General features: G+C 43.7%; 1 protein-coding gene and 1 long non-coding RNA gene across 4 annotated transcripts in view; one reads left to right on the forward strand and one right to left on the reverse strand.

Moving 5' to 3' along the window:
* SPTBN1 (spectrin beta, non-erythrocytic 1) overlaps nt 1–12,814 on the forward strand; it is a 277,913-nt gene extending 265,099 nt beyond the window's left edge. For all 3 annotated transcript variants that reach the window (XM_053245880.1, XM_053245883.1, XM_053245886.1), the window contains 3 exons: nt 1,333–1,506; nt 10,006–10,048; nt 11,446–12,814. In XM_053245880.1, the coding sequence (XP_053101855.1) occupies nt 1,333–1,506; nt 10,006–10,048; nt 11,446–11,658 (430 nt within the window). In that variant the 3' untranslated portion in view covers nt 11,659–12,814. The remainder of the gene's footprint in view (nt 1–1,332; nt 1,507–10,005; nt 10,049–11,445) is intronic.
* On the reverse strand, nt 1,501–22,459 carry LOC128323173 (uncharacterized). Its single transcript, XR_008306180.1, has 3 exons — nt 22,325–22,459; nt 9,841–9,929; nt 1,501–2,147 (listed from the first exon to the last, which is right to left on the reverse strand). It is a non-coding gene; the product is annotated as an uncharacterized LOC128323173 (long non-coding RNA).
* Between the last annotated feature and the right edge of the window lie 39 nt (nt 22,460–22,498).

Genomic DNA, 22,498 nt, shown 5'->3' on the forward strand with positions numbered 1-22,498 from the left:
GCCTAAGCTGTTTAGGGCTTTATAGGTTATAACCAGCACCTTGTATTTTGCCTGGAAACTTATCGGCAGCCAGTGTAGCTCTTTCACTATAGGGGTAATATAATCTCTCTGAGATAACCCAGAAACCAACCTGGCAGCTGCATTCTGTACCAACTGCAGTTTCCAGACTATGTACAAAGGCAGCCCCACATAGAGCGCATTGCAGTAGTCAAGCCTGGAGGTTACCAGCATATGTACCACTGTTTTGAGGTCATTTATCTCAAGAAATTGACACAGCTGGCGTATCAGCCGAAGCTGATAGAAGGCACCTCTGGCCTTCTTGCTGCCAGGGGACTGTGCAGAATATTCAGCTTCAGCCAAAGCTTCACATAGGCCCAATAAACAGCTAGTCAGGGAGTTGCACTTAAAGTTGATCAGGGCCGCCACTGGCTTCTGGCCCTTACCATGAAGAACACTGTCTTAGATCAAAAAAGGCAGGATAGAAACCATTGAAAGGTAAATGAATAATGTATCTATGCCTATAGGTTTGGAACCCATGGCACATGACAGCTGAGAACATCACATGTGCTTACTTATTTATTTTATTCGTTTATTTATCATATTTTTATACCACCTGGTATGTACATCTCTAGGCAGCGTACAGAATTTAACACAATATTTAAAAATCAACACAGATTAAAATACAGCACAATTAAAACAGTAGCATAAAAACAGAAACATAAAACAATTATTAAAACAAATTATTAAAATTAATTCTAATTAAAAGCCTGTGAGAACAGGTGAGTCCAAACTGTGGCTAAACAGTGGCTGACATCCAGAATAATCTTGTGCCAATGCACCTGGGTTTTGTATTGCATGGCAAGGGACACAATTTTTACTTCTACAACTCCATGCACCTCATGAAACTATGTACCAGAGGGTTGAGAGACCCTCAAGGACATAGTTTTAGTAGGTACAGGTGGCTGCAGAGGCAGTGGGGCCAGATCACTGAAAATAATGGGAGTCCCCTTGCGTGACAGAAAACCCTGACACTTCAGTACAGGTTTAGTCTGGACATCAGCCAGTGCGCCTACTTATTGGCTATGCTAATATTATAGTATTGGGGAGTCTTTAGAAAGAACCTTTTAATTCTGCTGACAGTCAGTACTTCTTACACTTTTTTAAGAAAGGGAGTTATGTCATCCATCCTTATTCCATGCGAATCTGTTTCTCAACTCCCAGCGGTGAGCTTTGATTTGCTTATGTAATAGGAAAGCTCTGCTTTTGCAAACTGGTAAGCTTATTCATGGAAGCAGCCCTATGCTCACCTCTTTGTTTCCTCTGTCTCCCAAGATCCTGGCATAATGTGTACTGCGTTATTAACAACCAAGAGATGGGCTTTTACAAAGATGCCAAGGCTGCGTCCTCTGGCATTCCCTACCACAGTGAGATCCCTGTGAGCCTAAAAGAAGCAACCTGCGAAGTGGCGGTTGAATACAAGAAGAAGAAGCATGTGTTCAAACTAAGGTAAGGGCCTGTCTCTTCCCTGCAGAAGATGATTCTGTGGAGAAGCCTCTCTTGATTCTGACAGAGATAGGAACTGGCAGCTCCTGGTCGCCCCACCCCCACAGTGCTTTTCAAACATCCCTACCTTCAGGGAAGCTGTCCACATCAATTACTCTGCCAGGAAACCCTTTCACATTTGCAATCGAACACGTGTGCTTTGCAGAAGGCACTGCACCTCAGAACACGCCCCACTCTTGGTTTGTGGCGGGCGCTGGTTGAGTTGGTTGGACCTCATCATACAAGGGAGAGAGAGGAGGGCTCAAAGGTGACCTTTTTTTTTTAAACTTACACCAAGATGCTTCAAGCCTTGCTGTTCTTCTTCAGGAGCACCCTAAGAGGCAAATTCTATGCAATCAGTTTGGCAAATCAGTGATAAGACCATTGTCAAAACGTGCATGTAAATAAAAAATATTTTCAGTGCACCTCTGAGGAGTCCTCTCTCTTCATTTTTGCATTGGTGCCTTCCTGTGTTCTTGTGTGATTTCCATGACTGTCCTTTCATTCCTAGTCTGCTCAAAACTGTTCATGATTACCTTCTTGTCTTCCAAATCTTGACTGGAATTAGGCCTAGGGGAGACTGGGTTGTGTTTTTCTTGAGATGTCTGGTCATAAGGTAGAATAACAGAATATCAGAGTTAAGAGGGGATCTTGGAGGTCTCCTAGTCTAACCCTATGCAGAAAGTGCAGAAAAGTGCTAAAACATCCCCAAAAGGTGGTTGTCTAGCCTCTCTTTGGAAACCTCCAGCAAAGGATAACTTACTGTTGCATGAGGCAGACTGTGCTACTGTTGAACCACTATTACAGTTAGGAAATTCTTCCTAGTGTCTAGCTTAATTCTGCTCCTTTGTCATTTGAACCCACTGGTTCTAGTCCTGCCCTCAGGTTACTCCTTCTAACGGCACAGGATACTGCCACCTTGATGAAGCTAAGCAGGTCTTAGTGTGGTCAGTGCCTGGATGGGAGACCCTTGTATGCCACCTTTGCTCCATACTATAGCTCAGTGGTGGAGCATCTGCTATGCACGCGGAAGGCCTCAGATTCAATCCCTGGCATCTCCAGGTAGGGCTGAGAGAGACTCCTGACAGAAACCTGGGAGAAACCGTTGCCAGTCAGTGTTGGCAATAGTGAGCTTGATGGACCAGTCATCTGACTCAATAGAAGGCAGCCTCCTAAGTTCTGTGTGATAGCCCTTCAGATATTTGAAAATGGCTAGAATATCCTACTTTATTTTAATTATTTGTTTGTTTATTCAATTTATATACTGCCCCTCCTAAAGTGGCTCAGGGCGGTTTACATTAAATGAAATAAAATAAAACCATAATAAAACAATAATTTTTAAAAAAAAAAAACATTTAAACCAGATTTAAAATTAAAAACTAAAGGTAAAGTGTGCCATCAAGTCAATTTTGACTCCTGGCGCCCACAGAGCCCTGTGGTTTTCTTTGGTAGAATTTAAGAGGGGTTTACCATTGCCTCCTCCTGCGCAGTATGAGATGATGCCTTTCAGCATCTTCCTATGTCACTGCTGCCCGATATAGTACCAGCAGGGATTTGAACCAGCAACCTTCTGCTTGTTAGTCAAGCATTTCCCCGCTGTGCCTAGTCATCATTAAAGGCCAGGCTAAAAAGATAGGTCTTCAAAGCTCTTATGAAGGCCTTCAAGGAAGATTATCCTCTTATATCCATGGGGAGCATGTTCCACTACCTAGGGGCGACAACTGAAAAGGTCCGATCCTGGGTCACCGCCAGATGAACTGGTGGCACCCAAAGACAGACCCCTCCTGATGATCTTAATGAGCGGTGGGGATCTTGTAGAGAAAGGCATGCTCTCAGGTTAGTCTTCGCTTCTCCAGGCTAAACGTACCCAGCTCTGTCAACCATTCCTCATAGGTCTTGCCACCATGTGGACAAGGATTTCCATTCAGGGATTAGCTCATAAGCCACACAGGACTGCAACCAATGTACAAGTCATAGGCCCTGGAACTTAAATTATTTTATTTCAGTCAAAGACCAGTGAAAGGTGGAGAAGTGGAGGAGAAGACTCGAATTTGCCCAGACACAGCATAGAGCCCATTTGAATGTTTTTGCGGGAGCAGTGCATGCAGCAAAAAAACAACAACCCTGGTCTGCGTGCATTGCTTCTGCTGGTTTGCTTTCAGCAGAGTTGTCCAAAGTTGTGAGGAGTTTGGTTCAGGCTCCTTCCAGTTCGAACCAGTCCCCAGAGAGTATGTGTCTGCTGTAATGCTTTTAATGGGTTCTTTGCAGACAAAATCTCTTGTATTTGAGCCGACATGGACTCCACTGTTTTGAAGAGTCTATGAAGGCGGTGTCCAGCAATCCCTCTTGCAGTATTAGATTGGGTCAGTTTCAATCTGTGATGCCTGAGGACATGGACAAGCTGCATGTCTACCACTTGCTCTCTGGATCCTTGCCCAACTTGGCTGCTTCTATCTAGCAGGGAAATTGTTGGAGATGGCCTAGTTAATATCATTACCTCATCTCTGAGGGAAGGTAGGATGCCTCCTTGTTTGAAGGAGGCAATGATTAGACCACTTCTTAAGAAGACTTCCCTAGATCCCTCAGTGATGGATAGTTATAGGCCGGTCTCCAATCTCCCATGGCTGGGCAAGGTGATTGAGAGAGTGATGGCTAACCAGCTCCAGGCAGTTTTTGGGGGAAACCAATTATCTAGTCCCATTTCAAACTGGCTTTAGAGCAGGCTATGGGGTTGAGTCTGCCTTGGTTGGCCTAATGGATTACCTTTACAAGGGAATTGACAGAGGGAGTCTGACTCTGTTGGTTCTTTTGCGTCTCTCAGCAGCATTCAATACCATTGACCACGGTATCCTTCTGGATCGCCTGGGGAAGTTGGAGATAGGAGGCACTGCTTTGCAGTGGTTCCACTCCTATCTCACAGGTGATGGTTGCTCTTTGAAACAGGAGCTATTATATGGGGTTCCTCAGGGCTCCATCCTGTCACCAATGCTTTTTAACTTCTACATGAAACCGCTGGGTGAGATCATCAGGAAATTTGGTGCAGAGTGTTATCAGTATGCTGATGACACCCAAATCTATTTCTCCTTATCTTCATCATCATCAAGAAATGGCATTCACTCCCTAAATGTCTGCCTACAGGCAGTAATAGGCTGGATGAAGGACAACAAATTAAATCTTAGCAAGACGGAGGTGCTCATTGTGGGGGATTAGAATTAGATCATCATTTGAGGGATGAGTTAGATCTTCCTGTGCTGGATGGGGTTACACTCCCCCAGAAGGAACAGGTTCACAGCTTGGGAGTGCTCTTGGATCCAGGCCTCACCCTGGTATCCCAGCTGGAAACTATGACCAGGAGCACTTTCCAGCAACTTCAGTTAATTCAACAGCTGTGTCCATTCCTTGAAGAGAATGATCTCAAAAGAATGGTGCATCAGCTGGTTACCTCCAGGAACAACGATTGCAATGAGCTCTATGTGGGGCTGCCTTTGTACTTAGTTCAGAAACTTCAGTTAGTTCAAAATGGGGTAACCCAGAGAGACCATATTATGCCTGTTCTCAAACAGTTGCTTTGGCTGCCAGTATGTTTCTGGGCCAAATACAAAGTGCTGGTTATCACCTTTAAAGCCCTGAACAGCTTAGGTCTGGGTAACCTTAGAAAGCACCTTCTTCTGTATGATTCCCTTCAGACATTGAGGTCATCCAGAGAGGTCCGTCTCCAGTTACCACCAGCATGTCTGGTGGCGACTCGGAACCGGGCCTTCTTTGTAGCTGCTTCTGGCCTATGGAATACAGTCCCGGCAGATATATCTGTAGTTTGGGCTCGTTGTTGGCCTTCAAGAGAGCCCTAAAGACTTACTTGTTTGGCCTGGCCTTCCAAGGTTTTTAAATTGTTCTTAAGTATTTTGAACTATTTTAAACCTGTTTTAATATTGTTTTAAGTAGTTTGTTTTAAATGGTGCTTGTTTTTGCTTTTTACTTGTTGGGCACCGCCCAGAGCTCTTGGGTGGGGCAGTATAGAAATGTAATAAATAAATAAATAATAAATAAATAACCCAAACAGAAATCAGCAAAAGTTATAAACAGTGCAGTTCTTTCCTCTCTGCTTTAATCCTCATCACATCAACATTGGCAACAGGCTTAAATACATGTTTATCATCTTCAGCAATAAAACATAACTCCTGATTTAAACTGAAGCTTCAATTTCATATCTGTGGAGGATAAACAATGTGAGAGAACATGTGGTTCAGCCTCAGTACCCTCACAGCAGCAGAGGTGACCAACAAGGGGGAACCCTCAGTACCTCCCCTTGTAACAGAGCAGAGGGTAATAAATTTAACCTAGCCCATGTTAAAGCCCACCTGTTTTTGGAACGTTGAGTACTGATAGATATTTTGCTTATCTCACCCCAATATCAAGGATATCGCCCCAAAATATTGGGGAACAAGTTTTATTTCCTGAAATCTCATTTAGATCAAAGTCTCTGATCCTTTAGGATAGTAAGTATCCAGCATTTTAATTATTTTTCACATTTATATACCTCCCAACTTGCATGTCTGGGCAGTGCACACAATAAAATATAACATAATCCCCCCACCCAACCCCACTCCGAATATCAGGAGAGAAGGCCAACATATATACTCTGTTCCATAAAAACCTCATCCAAGTAGAGACCTAGAAATTACTGTATAAATGATTACGGTACCCATAAATGTCAAAACAATACAGTCTGATCCAAGAATTCAAGTTACTAAGCCAGGTACCTTGAATTTGGGTTGAATACAAATTCAAGATATTCAACCCAAACTCTAAATCCTGGAAGTCCCAGAGCCCCTTTTTGCTGTGAGCAATGCTTCAGCTAGGCTCACCCGTGATTCTCCATGCTGATGACTGACTGGATTTATAGCACTATTAACTGACAGCATCATGCCTATGAGCTCATCACTGTGTGTCTTCAGCAGTCACTGGCACTGAGCCAGTATGGACAATATGCAGGCTGGCTCATGTGACAAGGAAGGAATTGCCCTGAGAGTGTGCCTGCCAGGACCTCAGTGGAGGACATCCTGACACATTCCCGGTGCATCCCTTTATCATGAAGGGGGGCTATTCATCTGAATTGTCTCTCTACACACCCTCTAAATACCTGTTTAAGCAGATATTTGGAGTGGGTAACAGTGTTCCCTCTAACAGGGATTCCCAGATGTTGTTGACTACAATTCCCAAAATTCCCAGCTGCAATGGCCTTTGGCTGGAGGTTGTGGGAGTTGTAGTCAACAACATCTGGGAATCCTTGTTACAGGGAACACTGGCTACTTCCTTCCCCACAATTTGTTTTCCAAGTGTAGAAAGCAGCAGTTCTATCTTCAAGTGGCAATGCAATCAAACCCTTATTCAAATATTTATAGTAAGGTTTTCCAAGGTTAAAAATAAGTCCTCCCCCTGACACCATGTTAAAAGTGGTTCGGCATGATATTCTCTTTAAACCAACAAAGCAATGCAAGTAACCTGTTTCTAAGCAGTTTACCAAGGCAGGGTAGAAATTATTAAGCGTCTTAAAGTAATAAGTAAAGAGACTGAGACACCAGCTCTCAGACAGAGGAAGTTCAGATAATTCTGCATATCCCTCATTGAAGCGAAAGCCTCCAGCTATGTGATTCACTGGTTATTTTCCACATTGTTGTATTCTTCTGATTATTCCGACACATTGTTAATAGCAGGATCTACTGAGTCAAATCTGGGGTTGTGCCAAGGAAATCTGTTGCCTTCCCACATCCAGATGACTCAGAAGGAGACAAAATAAACTCAGTAATTCTTCCTAAGCTTTAAAACATTAAGACCCAGATATGTCTGTTGCTTGTGAACAAGGATTCCAGCTTCTTGCATATTGCTGAGCCTTTTGATACCCTCCTGAATATTGGTTAGTGCAGCAACATCAAACTGAAACCTCTGTAAGTCGCCCCTGTGGAAGGGAAGCAGAAGTTTGCCTCCCTGCTCCTGCCTGGCTTGACACAGGAACACCGGAAGCTGCCTTATACTGAATCAGACCATTGGTCCACCTAGCTCAGTATTGTCTACACAGACTGGCAGTGGCTCCCCAAAGTTTCTGGCTGGAGTCCCTACCTGGAGATTGAACCTGGGACCTTCTGTATGCAAAACAGATGCTCTGAGCTATGGCCCCATTCCCGAGGGGCTGCAGTCAAATGGAAGGTGCAGCAGGGAGATTCTGGCACTTAGGTCCCAAGAAAGCCACATGTCTTCTCTAGAACTGGGGGACTTCCTGGGCTGCTCCTGCCTTGCTTTCTCCAGAACAGCAGCCTCAGCACTGATCCCCTGGCACATACGTGGACCGGCCCTTGAATGCTTCCCCACAGTCACACCTGGACTTGTGAGGGGAGGGACCCCCTCTTGTGAGGTCATCTCCTCTCTCAAGATGTCCGCAGCACAAGAATCTCAGAGGAATGTATCTTGCCCTCAGATAATGCTGTTGTGGTCCCCTCCCTCCCTGTCACTGAGCTTTAGCAATAGACTGGCTGCACGCCCCCATCAGCCGCAAGGCCTGAAAACACCCCGTGTATGGCTAGTGAGTCCCGGCACCTATAATCTGCTGCTTGAATTGTGCTCTGCCCAGTAGGGATGTTCCAAATCCATATTTCAGTTACGGGAGTATTAAGAATGGGGGTCCAGAACGCAGCTGCAAAAGTCTTGACTAGCACAAGGAACACATTAGGCCAGTTCTTTACCAGCTTGTTTCCACATGCAATTCAAGGTGCTGCTGTTGACTAGGGATGTGCTCAAAACAGATTTTGTATTCTGTTCTGAGCTCAAAATGAAACACAAAATGGCTGAAACATTCCATTGAAAATGCGGCTGTTTCAGCAGAACAACTTGAGATGTTTCCAGTGTTTTGGCCATAGGGAAACATGGGGAACTTGAAACACCCCATTGTTTCCCATGGGTACTCCTAGGGACTCCAAAATGGGTTGGGTGGTAGGGCATGATGCACGCTACGTACCACCCAACCCACAATAGAAGTGGGCAAGACACACAATTTTTATCAAATTTTTAACCTTCCCCCCAAATTCCCCTAGGATTCTATTTTTAACCTTTCCCCCAAACCCCAATAGGATCCTATGGGGTTTGGGGGGAAAGGTTAAAAATTGTCTTTGTGGTGCCTTTGCTCTCTTACCACAATTATGTTACTTCCTAGCATTGCAACAGCTGCCACAGCAGTCCCAACAGCAAGCATAGCCATAAAAGCTCAGCTAGAGCAACTTCAGCCACATTTTGACTAGGTGTGCTTAGCAATGCAGATTGTAGAGCAGACACAGAAGTTAATCTCAAATAAAATTTAGAGAGAGAGAGAGAGAGAGAGAGAGCGCTGCCACTGTCCATTTCTCGCACAACAGTATCTCACAAGCAAAACAAACCACAGCTCAAGGAAGGTTAAAGACAAGCACCCAAGTTCTGCATTTGTCAATATGAAATCCAGCAAAACCAGATAGTTACAGCAGCAGCAATTGATTGATTGATTGATTAAGTTCCATCAAGTCAGTGTCAACTCTTAGCACACCATATGTACTCAGTGCTGAGAAAAGAAAACAACAGAATCAAACCTACCTTCCTCCTCTCCTGATGTATCCTCCACAAGAGAGGCATAAGGACATTCTCTGCCTCCCAGTTGGTTTGAATATATTTTGAAAGTCCCTCCTTTTGTGTTCCCACCTCCCTCCTCCCAGCCAATGAGGGCACAGTTGACAACACTTGATTTCTATTATAACAAGCCAACCAAGAAGCAAGGAGATCACAGATCAATCGGAGGCCATTGCAAGCAAACTAATCAGCAAGGGAAAAACAAACCTCCAAAATGGCACTCAGAACGTAGAAGCATTTCAATTGAAACGGGAGTGGTTCTGCTCCATTCAAACAGGCTCCCTTTTTAGATGGTGTTCTGTTTCAAGCTCAAGACACTCAAAATGGCCCATTTTGAGCCGAAATGTTTTGCCAGCGAAATGTTCTGCACATCCCTAGTGTTGACCTTTAAAGTGGTAAATAGTTAGGGGCCAAGTTGCTTGAAGAGCTGTCTGCTTCCATATGCCTCTGCTTGTCCTGTGCAAGCACCTTGCAAGACCCTTTCGCCCTGTATTGGGGAAGGCTCATTTGCAGGCCGTGCAAGAGAAGGCCGTTTTGGTGGCTGCCCCCATCCTATGGAACTACTGCACCTTGCCTGAGACAGTGGCTTCCTCCCTGGGGATGTTTCATCTACTGGTTAAGTCCTATTGATTCCAGCTAGCCTTCCCTCACCTTGGTTGGTGGTCTTTGCTGTGCTGATTATCTGGTTGCACTTCTTCAGCATAGATAGATAGATCGATCTTCTAATTTTTATCTTTGTCCTGAGAAGAACAAAGATTTTAGTAGCTATTGTTCCTACTTGAGAACCTGATATTATTTTGTTATTCTTTATTACAGGCTAATTGATGGCAATGAGTACCTCTTCCAAGCCAAAGATGACGTGAGTTTCCATCTTTTGAGTTGTTTTTTGAAATGGTGGCTGACATGCCGTGCAAGAGTGTGTCAGCCTGGTAACGTTGTACAAACACAACATTTGTGCACATTGCATTATATAAGAGTAAGCCCATTATTTCTGCTAGGCATATTCTTGTGTAACACAGTTTGCGCAAACACAATGTTACTAGGCTGACATACCCTTGCACAGCATGTCTGTCAGTGTCCTGTTGTTGCCATGATATCTTTATATTAATTGCTAAGGAATATATTTTCACCTTTCATTGGTTGGCAAAAAGCTTCACCCTCAATCTGTATGTTATGATGATCCTAATTCTAGCTCTTGACGTTTGGTTAGTTCATTTGGTTAGTTCATTTGGTATGTGCATAAACTTTGGGGGAGGGACCTATGGGATTTGTCAGATGATGGTAGTAGGAAGCATGTCCCCACCTCCTCTTCATCGCCAGTGTATCTCTTCATCATGGCCATTCATCTCTAGGTTGAATCTGCAGGCTATTCAGAACTTGCTGCTATAGACCTTGCTGTGGCCCTTCTCTGTCTAGACAACAACTCTGTTTTCTGCAGACCAAGGGAAGTTGCCCATCCAGCAAAGGACCAAAATTTTCCCAAATTCTCCATCTGGAGGCAGGAGTGCAATAAGCAAAGAAACAATCCAAAAAGAGTTTCAAGAAGCCAGAAAAGGCTCCATTACCCCCAAATGCCTTCCTGCCTTTGACCAAATTGCAGATTCTTCCCCAGACTTCACCTACAAGTCCTTCTTTTAGATGAACTGCCCATTCCCCCCACCACCACCACCAGTTCAGCCATTTTGTGCATGTTTTCCACCTCTCAGTCAAATTTGCATTTAGAAAACATTGACGTCATTCATTGCTGACATGGTGTGCAAAACTTAATTGCTGACATGATGCACACAACAAATGAGGACAAAAGACAGCAGCGCTGCTGCGGACAGGGAAGCAGCAGTGCTGCTGTTTCTGACCAGCAGCTACCCAAGCAGTGGGTACCCCATGGTTTCCCCCATTCGTACTTGTGCAACTGCCAGTCAAAAACAAAACTCCGTGTTTCCTCTAACAGGGATTCCCAGATGTTGTTGACTACAACTCCCAGAATCCCCAAGTAAAAGCCATTGCAGCTGGGGATTCTGGGAGTTGTAGTCCCAGAATCCCCAAGTAAAAGCCCTTGCAGCTGGGGATCCTGGGAGTTGTAGTCAACAACATCTGGGAATCCCTGTTAGAGGGAACACTGGTGCAGCTGCTTCCATGTTCACAGCAGTGGTGATGCCAGTGTCTTCCATCCTCATTCAACTTGCACATCATGTCAAGACTTAATTTTTAAAAGGTGCAGGAAAGCTGGACTCTTTATAACATGAATGCCTCTTTCAGGAGGAAATGAACACATGGATCCAGGCCATCACCTCTGCGATCTCGGACAAAATCGAGCTGTCCACAAGCACACAGAGCACCCCAGCTACGAGCCGTGCCCAGACCCTGCCAGCCAGCGTTACAATAACCAGCGAGTCCAGTCCCGGGAAGCGGGAGAAAGACAAAGAGAAAGACAAAGAGAAAAGATTCAGCCTTTTTGGGAAAAAGAAGTGAACTCCCCTCTATCTGTACACGCTGCACTTCTCCGACCGTTCCAGTGGAATTCCAGCATGCAAGCTCAGAACCAATACATTACTCTCCGTGCCTAATGTTCCTCAGTGTGATTTAATTTTTTTTTTATTTATATAGCATTTTCAAAATAAAAAAAACACTAAAAAGATTCTAAAGTTACAGAGGTCTGAGGTGCATTGGGCAGCTTCTGTGTAAGAGAGAACCAGGTTTCTTTCTTTTCTTTCCCCCCACGTTTCTCTCTCTCTTTTTTTAAAAATGAAGTTAATGTAGATTAGATCTTACTATTTAAACTGTTCCTCAATTTTGTGAGGCTGTCTTGGAACACAACCCTCCCCCACCTGTAGTGTTTATTGGTATGCAAGGCAGCAGTGCTTCTAAAGTTAACATGCCCATCGGAGAAAAATGTACAATTTTTTTTTCACTTTCATCTGAGGTGCGCTGAGTCTTGACTACTCAAGTTTCCCCACTGCGAATCTAACCTTTAACGAAATGGTAGTGTAATTCTCTTTACCGTAACAGAGTGCAGCTCGATTAACTTACAGACCAAAACCATTTGTATGCAGGCATCTGTTTATTATTAACACGATCGTGACGTTTTTTCCTGCATCTGGCAACGACAGTTAAGAATGTTGGTATGGACAAGAAGGACTTAGCATACTGATAACGGTTTTAAATAATCTGTAATTTCAATTTTTTTTTTTTTGCTGAAATACATTATATTGTATGTTTCAAATAATTCTAGTAAAAAGTATAATAAGACTAGATGTATAATAAAAACCCTTTAAAATCATTGATTAAGTGTAAAAGTGGAACTGAAGCATTTACTGGGGAAAAAGTCATGTTACTCCAATGGTTCCTTGCTTGTCAGCTGCTGCACTGTGTTATAATTTTGCTACATTACCTTTGCTCTTTGATACATAGTGTGCATTTCTCTGTCACTGTAACTATTGTAATGAACAATTTTCATCTTACTGCACAATCAAAAACAAAATTACATTTAATAGGAATGACTTTTCAGTGACTGGGCCTGTAGTCAGGATAGTACTGGAACTGGCTTTCGGTTGTATGGAACTGTACCTCTAGACTTTTACCCTATCTGTTAAATATATGCTATGTCATTAAATGCTTTTAAAACTAATTTTGACATATTCAGATTCCTTCTTTCTGCCGCCCCCCTTTTTTTGAACACTGATTCGGAAAGAAGAACAAAAATAAAATAGGTTCTTGATGTCCGCCTTCCTCCTCCTTGGGCTCCCTAGAACAAAAAGTAAGCTAAGCAAATGATCCTGCCCCTCTTCTGGGCTCTTACTAATCTATGATGCAACCACACTTGTGACAGTAGCTGACATCCAGACTAACTCTGCACTAGGGCAAGAATGTTGCATTAGCTAGTTCCACTAAGTAGGGGGCTTGCATTCCAGACTAGTGTTGTATGGGTTCAACAAGATGCACTTCTGCATCCCTTGCCTCCTGCTGTGAAACCTCTTCCTCAGTCCATACATGTTGCACAGAATGATGCAAAGTTATCCACTATCCCTGTTGGGCAAGCAGACCAAGAGTGAAAGAGACTGAGCAACTCTGAGCATCCACTCAACTCTGGGACCTCCTTGTGTGGGTGCATCTTTGTTTGATGGATGTCATTAGTTTGGATGTCAGTCAGTGTATGTCATTCTGGTCACCCAATCACAGAGAGAATATCATAGAGCTGGAAAAGTTGCAACAAGGGAAACTAAAATGACCATGTGGCTGGAGCACCTTCCCTATAAGGAAAGGCTAACATGTTTGGAGCTTCTTGGTTCAGGAAAAAAGCTACTAAGGAGAGAGAAGATGGAGGTTTATAAAGTTCTGCATGGTGTGGAGAAGGTAGATAGAGAAAAGAATTTTTTTTGTCTCTGTCATAATACTGGCATTCAAGGCCATCCCATTAAATTGACTGGTAGGAGATTGAGGACAGATGGGCAAAGTATTTCTTCTCATAATGCATATTTAATTTTATAGAATTTGCTACCCTGAAATGTGGTGATGGCCACAGCCAGGTTCTAAAGGAGAATTAGACAATTTCACAGACTTAACACTCTATCATGGACTATTAGTTACGATGGCTGTGTGAAACCTTCATATTCAGTGGCAGTACATGTCCAAAGACCAGTGGGAGAAGGTTTTTGCCTTCCATGCTCTGCTCGGCTTCCCAGAAGCATTCAGTTGGCCACTGTGGGAAACAGAATGCTGTACTTGATAGACCTTTGGTCCAATATGGCAGAACTGTTCTTGGGTTCCTAGATGCTGCTGCATCTCCTACAATCTTTTCCCCAAACAAACCTGTAAATAAACTAGGGTTTTGCCATGGTGAGGGGCCCATAGGATCACACACTCCTTCCCTTGCCTGCCCCTCTCACTCATGAATTCTCCCAGCCCCACTCTTAATCTGAATTTGTGGTTTGGATGAGTGCCACTGCCAACCCTGATGACCCTGGGATGTTCACAGACTCATTTTGAGAATGAATTCTCATAGTGTGGTTAGGAGCAGCCTTGGATTCACTTTAACCTGGGTTGGCAGCAACCATATATAATACTGAGAGCCTGGGTCAGTAGAAGTGAAGAAAAATCATACATGCCCAGGGCTATTAGACTAGGCAGTATAACAATGGAAATAAATAACATGGGAGGAAAGAGGTGGGAGAAAACAAAGCAAAGAGATGACTTGGTAGAAAAGGAGAAAAAAGTAGTCTGGCACATGGCATTCATACACAGTCTGCCTCTTGGACAACAGTATAGTATGGCATCCTTTTCTGTTATGCCCGTCCTCACCAAAAACACACAGCCCCACCTGTCCCTTGGGCTTGTGTGCTGACAATTTTTTTTTTAATTTTTTGAGCAGTTGGAGTGTTTGCCAATATTCCAAAACATTTAAGTATTCTTCCCTTGCCTGTCCCTCTTACTCATGAATTCTCAATAAGCCAATGGCTTTCATTTCAATAAGCTGAAGCCAGCCAGAACTTTTACAGTCACTAGCTACAGAAGTTTCAACAACTGCAGTCCCAGTCTCAAAGTTTCCATTTTGTCAGTTTAATCAGTTTTAAGATGTAAATTGGCAAATCAACTTTTTTTCTTCAAATCTTTATGTTCTGTGCTTTAATTTGATATCTCATTCATTTATTCATAAGCAAGGCTGAATCCTGCTGGATCAGACCACAATTTCATCTAGCCCAGCACTCTGTTTCCAATAGTGGACAACCAGATATCTCTTGAAAACTCTCAAGTAGGACATGACGGGAATCATCCTGCTTAATTTGTTGCTAGCATCATTGCCCTGAAAGATTACTCAAAGCTGGCCTTGATGTCACAAATCAATATCTTTGTGGCATCATTATTAGACTAACTGATTTTTTCTCTTTAGGCATATAAAGGCCACAGTCCCACATGGAAGAAGGTATGTTTTTAAGCCTTACTGAGTAAGATTGTAGCCCCAAACTAGAAAGCAGTTGTGTATATACAGAAGCAGTTCCTATAAAACACAAAGAAACCATATATTTACTATGTTAAGAAACATTAGGGCAGTTCATACAATTGACTTTAAGTTGACTTACTTTACCCTAATTCCAGGTAGAACATGTCCTACCTAGATTCTGTCACCAGCTTCTGAGTGAAGTAGGCAGGGAAATTGTCCTACTCAGCTGGGGCTTGACTGACAATCAAGTTTCCCCCACTCCACCTTGCTTTTATCTTGCACGTGATTGGAAATCAGGAGTGTGCCCAGCTTCTTGAAGTTGTTAGTTCAAATCCCCACTGGTGTGTTTCCCAGAATATGGGAAACTCCTATATCAGCAGCAGCGATATAAGAAGGTGCTGAAAGGCATCATTTCATACTGCACGCAAGGAGGCAATGGTAAACCCCTATTCTACCATAAAAACCACCTAGCTCTGTGATTGCCAGGCGTCAATACTGACTTGATGGCATGATCATTCCTTTCCTTTCCTCCTAATGTTGCGCCTGTGAACTGCCCTATTGCGTTATTTGATTTGTGCAAGAGTTAAACTACCAAAAATATTTTCTAAATCATGTTGTAGAATGCTTTGTATCTACATTAGCTGCCAGAGGTAATCTCAACTGGTTTTATTCATAGTCACTCAGCAATATGAACAGCAACCCCCACCCTGAAAAACCTCAATTGATATTTTCATGTTCATAACCATAACATGTTTTATTATTTCTTTTTCTTGTAAGGTCTTCTATGCTTTGTTTTAAATGCCATCATTTAGCAGATTAAACAAATAACAATTGTCATGTTCAGCACTAGAAAAATCCCAGGTGCTTGATCACACGAGCACCTAAAAATCTGATGTTGGTACACCCTGTCAGCCCTGGGCAAGATTGCTACTGACACCTACATTTCTGAAATACATTTCTAGACCCTCTCTGTGTGGCTTCTAAACATGAAGCAGGAGGGAGAAAGAGAGAGAATGCCTGGTGCCTTTCATTGGGTTGTATGCTTTCAAGAGTCACTTTAGCCCAATTCAGACAACATGCTGTCCAAGTGTATAGATGTCTGTACACTCATACACATGTTTGTGTGAATGACTGTACCTGTCTGCATTTTAAAAGTGAACGTGGATACAGATCCTTCAAATCCTTGTTAGAGATAGGAAGTGTACTTCTGTACCTGCCTAACAGGTAGAGTGAATGACTGTACCTATATACAGATCTGTACCTGTGTACCCTACATTCATTGTAAGAGTGCTGAACATCACGTGAATGGGCCTAGAGAGTCACTTCAGTATATTTATTTGTTTTTAAATTTTCATACCCTGTGTGACGTTGGGGCCGAGATGGGTGATTTAAAGTTTGTTTTTAGTTTGTGTTCACCCTGGATGTTACTTTCGCTTATATAGGGACATAGGAAGGTGCCATATACCAAGTTAGACTGTTGGTCCATCTAGCTCTGTATTGTCTACACCAGTGTTTCTCAACCACCAGTCCATGGACCGGTGCCGGTCCGTGAGGAGTTGAGTGCCGGTCCATTCTGGTCCATGAGGAATTAATCTCCACACCAAACAATTGTGAGCCGGTGGGGGCCACCGCTGCTGGGAGCTCTCCGGAGCTCATTTCTATGTACGCAGCCCTTGCTGCTGGGATAATGTTCATTTCAAAGAAGCTAAATGAGTGTTATCCCAGCAGCGAGGGCTGCCTGCCTAGAAATGAGCTCTGGAGAGTTCTCTACGGCAGCACACCCACCCCCCCGGCTTGAAATTGTTTTGAGGGTGCCTTGGGATGGGGGCAAGGTGGGGTGACCTGAACTGCTGGTCCTGGAAACTGAGCACAAATAATGTACCGGTCCATGACTCCAAAAATGTTGAGAAACTCTGGTCTACACCAACTGGCAGCGGCTTCTCCAAGGTTGCAAGTGGGAGTCTCCCTCAGCCTTATCTGGAGAAGCCAGGGAGGGAACTTGGAACTTTCTACATGCGTACAGATGCTCTTTCCAAAGCGGCCCCATCCCTTAAGGGGAATATCTTGCAGTGCTCACACATGTAGTCTCCCATTCAAATGCAAACCAAGGTTAACAAAGAGGACAATTAATGCTTGCTATCACAAGACCGGAAATCTTATATACTCTGCTCTCCGCTGCCACCAATGAGATTATGAAATCTCTGTAACTCTTATAGTTCATTTAGCTTGATAACACGGCTATGCAGATGTGAGGAGGGTTTGACAGTAATCACTCAGTCAGGATCAATGTTCCCTCTTAACAGGGATTCCCAGATGTTGTTGACTACAACTCCCAGAATCCCCAGCTGCAATGGCTTTTGCTTGGGGATTATGGGAGTTGTAGTCAATAACATCTGGAAATCCCTGTTAGAGGGAACACTGGTCAGGATGTCTATCAGAACCAAACAGGTGTGATACAGGAGAACTCCGTTATGCACGGGGATTCCACAGGAGGGGGGGGGATAGCAAAATGGGGAATTTAATGGGGCATTAAAGTCTATGGAAATTGGGGGGTTAGGTTCCCAGACGCAAAAGAAATTGCCAAACATCACCCAATGCAGAAAAGGGCCAAATTAAGTGCCCTGCCATGCTCCATGGGCCTTCAGGAGTCCAATGATGTCTCTCACAAGTCAAAAGGTTGCCAAAATTGGGCAGAAAAAAACCACATTTTTTGCTGTTTTTTTTTTTTTAATAGCCATAAAATGGCTCCCACACACAAAATGGCAGCTGGAAATAACCTCAAAGGTTATTTCCAGCCACCACCCCGCGACCTATGGATACACAAGTTTAACCCATGTTTTTGCCGTATACCCATGTATACTGAGGTTGGGTGTCCACTACCTGACCTCAGATACGCGAAACTGTGGGTGGTGAGTCTGCAAATAGCAAGGTTCCCCTGTATTTGTTTAAGTTTATGTTTGAGGTTTGTTTTCACTACTGTCCGGTAAGGCTTGGCTTGGTTACAAAGTTGTTGTTCTTCTCAGAGAGTCACTTTACACACAATACACAAAGCTTTATGAACTTGGACCTCGTTCCTTCCCAGAACTGTATTTCGCCCCATATTTGTTTCAGACTGTCTTACTCCTAATCACCCAGTCTTATATTGCCTCAGTACATCTCCACCTTGAGACTGTCCCTCACCAGACCCAAATCTCCACTCGAACTCAACTTCTGTCACTCTCTAGCTGCCTCTTATGACTGACAGCGCCACAGTGTTCTAAGCCTATTTGCATAAAAGGAGTTCTGCACCATTTCATCACTCCCTGCTCTTCCACACAGAAATCAAAATCAGAAAATAAAAGCACAACAAAATATCAAAACAGCAATAGAATATTTTATTTATGTATTTATCATGTTTTAATACCACCTGATATGTACATCTCTTGGCAGTGTACAAACTTTAATATTAAAAATCACAGGAAAAAATACATAAAAAACAATGGGAACAAGAGAAAACAAATTATTAAAATTAATTTTCATTAAAAGCTTGTGAAAATAGGAGAGTCCTGAGGGTCTTCTTGAAAACAAACAGATAAAGAGATGCTCTTACTTTATCAGGGAGCATATTCTAGAGCAGTGTTTCTCAACCACCGGTCCCTGGACCGCTGCCGGTCCCCGAAGGCTTGAGTGCCGGTCCCTGACTGGGAGTCAACCCCCACCCCCAAACTGAAATCAAGGCACTCACTTCCTCAATTTTGCACATGGCACGGAAGAGGAAGAGTATCACGGAGGCATGGGACCCTTCTTGTGCCTTGCCTCCATGTGCTGCTGAGATCTTCCTACAGCTATCTTATTCCCTATCTTTACAGCTTCAAACTGTATGCGGTGCGGGGTCATGGAGGAAAAAGTATGGCAGTGGGCGCCACTTGAAGGGCTGCTGGTTCTTGCATGCTCATTATTTGCAGTCAAAGGTTGGTTGATTGAAACCCAGCTGCCTGTTGTGGTCGAGGTGCCTTGAGAGGGAACGCTGTTTCCCTCTTGCATCAGTGGGGCTTGCTTGTATGTTGTTTTCATTGGCCCCATGTAGCTTTTGAATTTTTCTAATGGCCCAACATACCCTCTCCACTGAGTAATCAGAAGCACCTCCACCCACACCCCGCACATACTGAAGACATACTGGAGACAATTTGTTCACCCAGGCTTTTAGATTCAGGGGTTCTCAACCTTGGGTACCCAGACGTTGGTGGACTTCTACTCCCATAATCCCCAGCCATAATGGCCAAATGCCATTGTTGTTGGGGGTTATGGGAGTTTAACTGAGGGACCCAAGGTTAAGAACCCCTAATATTCCATGTTTGCAAAAGATTCCAAATTTAATTATTTTAATGCTTATATTATTTTCATTCTAAACTTCCCAGAGATGCATGTTTGGGGCAGTATAGAAGTCTGATAGATAGATAGATAGATAGATAGATAGATAGATAGATAGATAGATAGACAGACTTGAAACCCCTTTACTAACTGCTGGTCTGGGAAACTGCGCATGAAGAATGTAGCGGTCCTTGAAACTCTTGCACGAAGAATTTAGCGGTCCTTGACTCCAAAAAGTTTGAGAAACACTGTTCTAGAGCCCTGGGGCAACCACAGAGAAAGTCCGGTCCTGAGTTGCCACCAGATGAGCTGGTGGCAACCGGACCTCTCCAGAAGATCGTAAAAGTCAGCAGGTTTCATGAGAAAGGAGGCACTCTCTTTAATAGCTTGGACCCAAGCCATTAAGGGCTTTATCACTTTGTATTGCACCCAGAATCATATCGGCAGCCAGCGCAGTTCTCTCAAAACTAGTGTTACATGGTCCTTTCATTGTCCCAGAGACCAATGTGCCTGCTGCATTCTGTACCAATTTTAGTTCCTGGACTGCATACAAAGGCAGCCCCACATAGAGCATATTACAGTAGTCAAGTCTGGAGGTTACCAGGATATGTACCACTGTTCTAAGGCCATTCACCTCTAGAAATGGACATAGCTGATGTATCAGCCGAAGCTGATAAAAAGTGCTCCTGGCCACCGCCTCAACCTGAGAAACCAGAGAGAGTGTTGGGTCCAGGAGCACTCCCAAGATACATATCTGATCTTTCAGTGGGAGTGTAATCCCATTCAGAATAGGCAGATCTAACCTAACTCTCGGGCCCCAACCCACCCACACCCGAGTGAGTACCTCCATCTTATTTGGATTCAACCTGTTTGTTATCCCTCATCCAGCCCATTACTGCCTACAAGCAGGCATTTAGGGAACATATGCCATTTCCTGATTATGTGTAAAATAAAATATGTGTAAAATATACTATAGCAGAGTGATAATGTTTGCATTCTTACCAATAGGCATCAGCCTAGGAAAAATAAGTAGCATCAGCTTTTGTATTCTGAATTTTTCAGAACTACCATGGCATATTACCCAGGCAGGGAGGGGCAGTCCTATAGATAAGCATGCTTGCTCTGAACAACTCTGTTTTGTTTATGGAAAGCTCAGCCTTAGCAACCAACAGAAGAGTCCCAAGAGATCTTAACGCCATGAGACCTGTATTGCAGAAAACAGTTGCTCAGGCAATTGTGTTCTACACTCTCCAGATCTATAGAGATTCAACAGCTTAGCAATATATTGCCAAATATCATTAAACCAGAGAGGGGAGCTGGTCTTGTGGTAGTAAGCATGACTTGTCCCCAGGAGTGTAGCAAGGTTGGAGTGGGCCCAGAGACAAGATTTTAAAATGGGGCCCCCCTCACTGAAGCTCAGCTCATGAATTAAAGAAATCTTAAGTAAGGCTGAAAAGTGGTAACAAAAAGCATAGATAGATAGACAGACAGACAGACAGACACACACACACACACACACACATACATATACATAATATATATATAATATATGCCACAATAGAACATCATCCTAAATTATTTTTTTAAAGGTTTTGTAAATTGTGGATGATGCAAGTCATTTAATGGTACTAGAGAAAGACATGCTGTTCTGGTAGCTCCAGGTCTTAACACTCATGTCAATTTTGGAGGATGAATACAACTGAAGGAAGCCTGGGCGGGTGCGTGGCTGGGGGAGTCAGTCATGTAACTTGCCTTTAGGGGGGGCCTGCAAGGCAGTGGGCCCCCAGACAACTGTCTCCCCTTGCCCTATTATAGTTATGCCCCTGCCTGTCCCCTTAACTAAGCAGGGTCCACCCTGGTTGCATATGAAAGGGAGAGTTGATGGGTGAGCACTGCAAGATAGTCCCCTTAGCGGGTGGAGCTGCTCTGGGAAGAGCAGAAGGTTTCAAGTTCCCTTCCTGGCTTCTCCAAGATAAGGCTGAGAGAGACTCCTGCCTGCAACCTTGGAGAAGCCGCTGCCAGTCCGTGTAGACAATGCTGAGCTACATGGACCAATGGTCTGACTCGGTATATGGCAGTTGTCTATCTTCCTAAATCACTATGTTGGATCTTTGAAGCAACCTGCAGTTTAATCTCTCAGAAAATCCAATCAGACCAGCTCCATGCAGAACTTTGAGGAGTGCGAGGAAAGGGTATCTTATTTGGGAGAAAGTCAACTGAACTCAATAAGAATATTTCCAAGTAAACTTGCATAGAATTGAGCTGCGGAGTAATTAACAATGAACTGAGTCTCCACATAGTGCACAAGTATATTGTGCCTGACAGAGGAGTCCCTAAATGTAAGAGCTGTAACAGGGGAACAGTCTACTTTGCACAGTGGTTGGTTCTCCCTTACTGGAGTTTTTGAGCACAGGATGGACGGCCATCTGTCAGTTATGTTGTAATTGGGATCTTCTGTACAGAGCAGGGAATTAGGCTTGTCTAGGAGACTTCCATGGTCCCTTCCAACTCTTTAAGATTCTGATTTGATGATTTTGGGGGACTCAAACAAGAGGAATGCATAATTTTAACAATATTGTATTCCTCTTTTTTTTAAAAAAATAAAAAATTGGAACATCTGATTACAACATTATTAAAACATCTTCTAGGATACCTATAGAGCAGGGGTGTCAAACTCAATCACATAAGGGGCCGAAATCTAAAACACAGGCTAAGTCGTGGGCCGAATTTTTTTATTAAGATACTTAGTCTTAGTAGTAGAAGTATAGACCCTTCCTCACCCTGAGACACCATATCACACGCCATCCTCGTGCATTAAACATGTTCTGAAAATAACAACAAGCTCCATACCTGTGTAGTTGCTACTGGCAGCAGGTGCAGGATCGGGACTCTGGCACGGTCGTGCCTAGTGCTGGGTCCCGGCAGGGAAGGGGTGTGCAGAAGCAAGGATCTGAAGAAGCAACTTAGCTCACTGTTTGGGACTGGGTCCTTCTGCCTGTGGCGCAGTCAGGCACTTGTGTGGAA

Source organism: Hemicordylus capensis, chromosome 1 (genome assembly GCF_027244095.1).
Source record: "Hemicordylus capensis ecotype Gifberg chromosome 1, rHemCap1.1.pri, whole genome shotgun sequence".
NCBI classification, from domain to species: Eukaryota; Metazoa; Chordata; class Lepidosauria; order Squamata; family Cordylidae; genus Hemicordylus; species Hemicordylus capensis.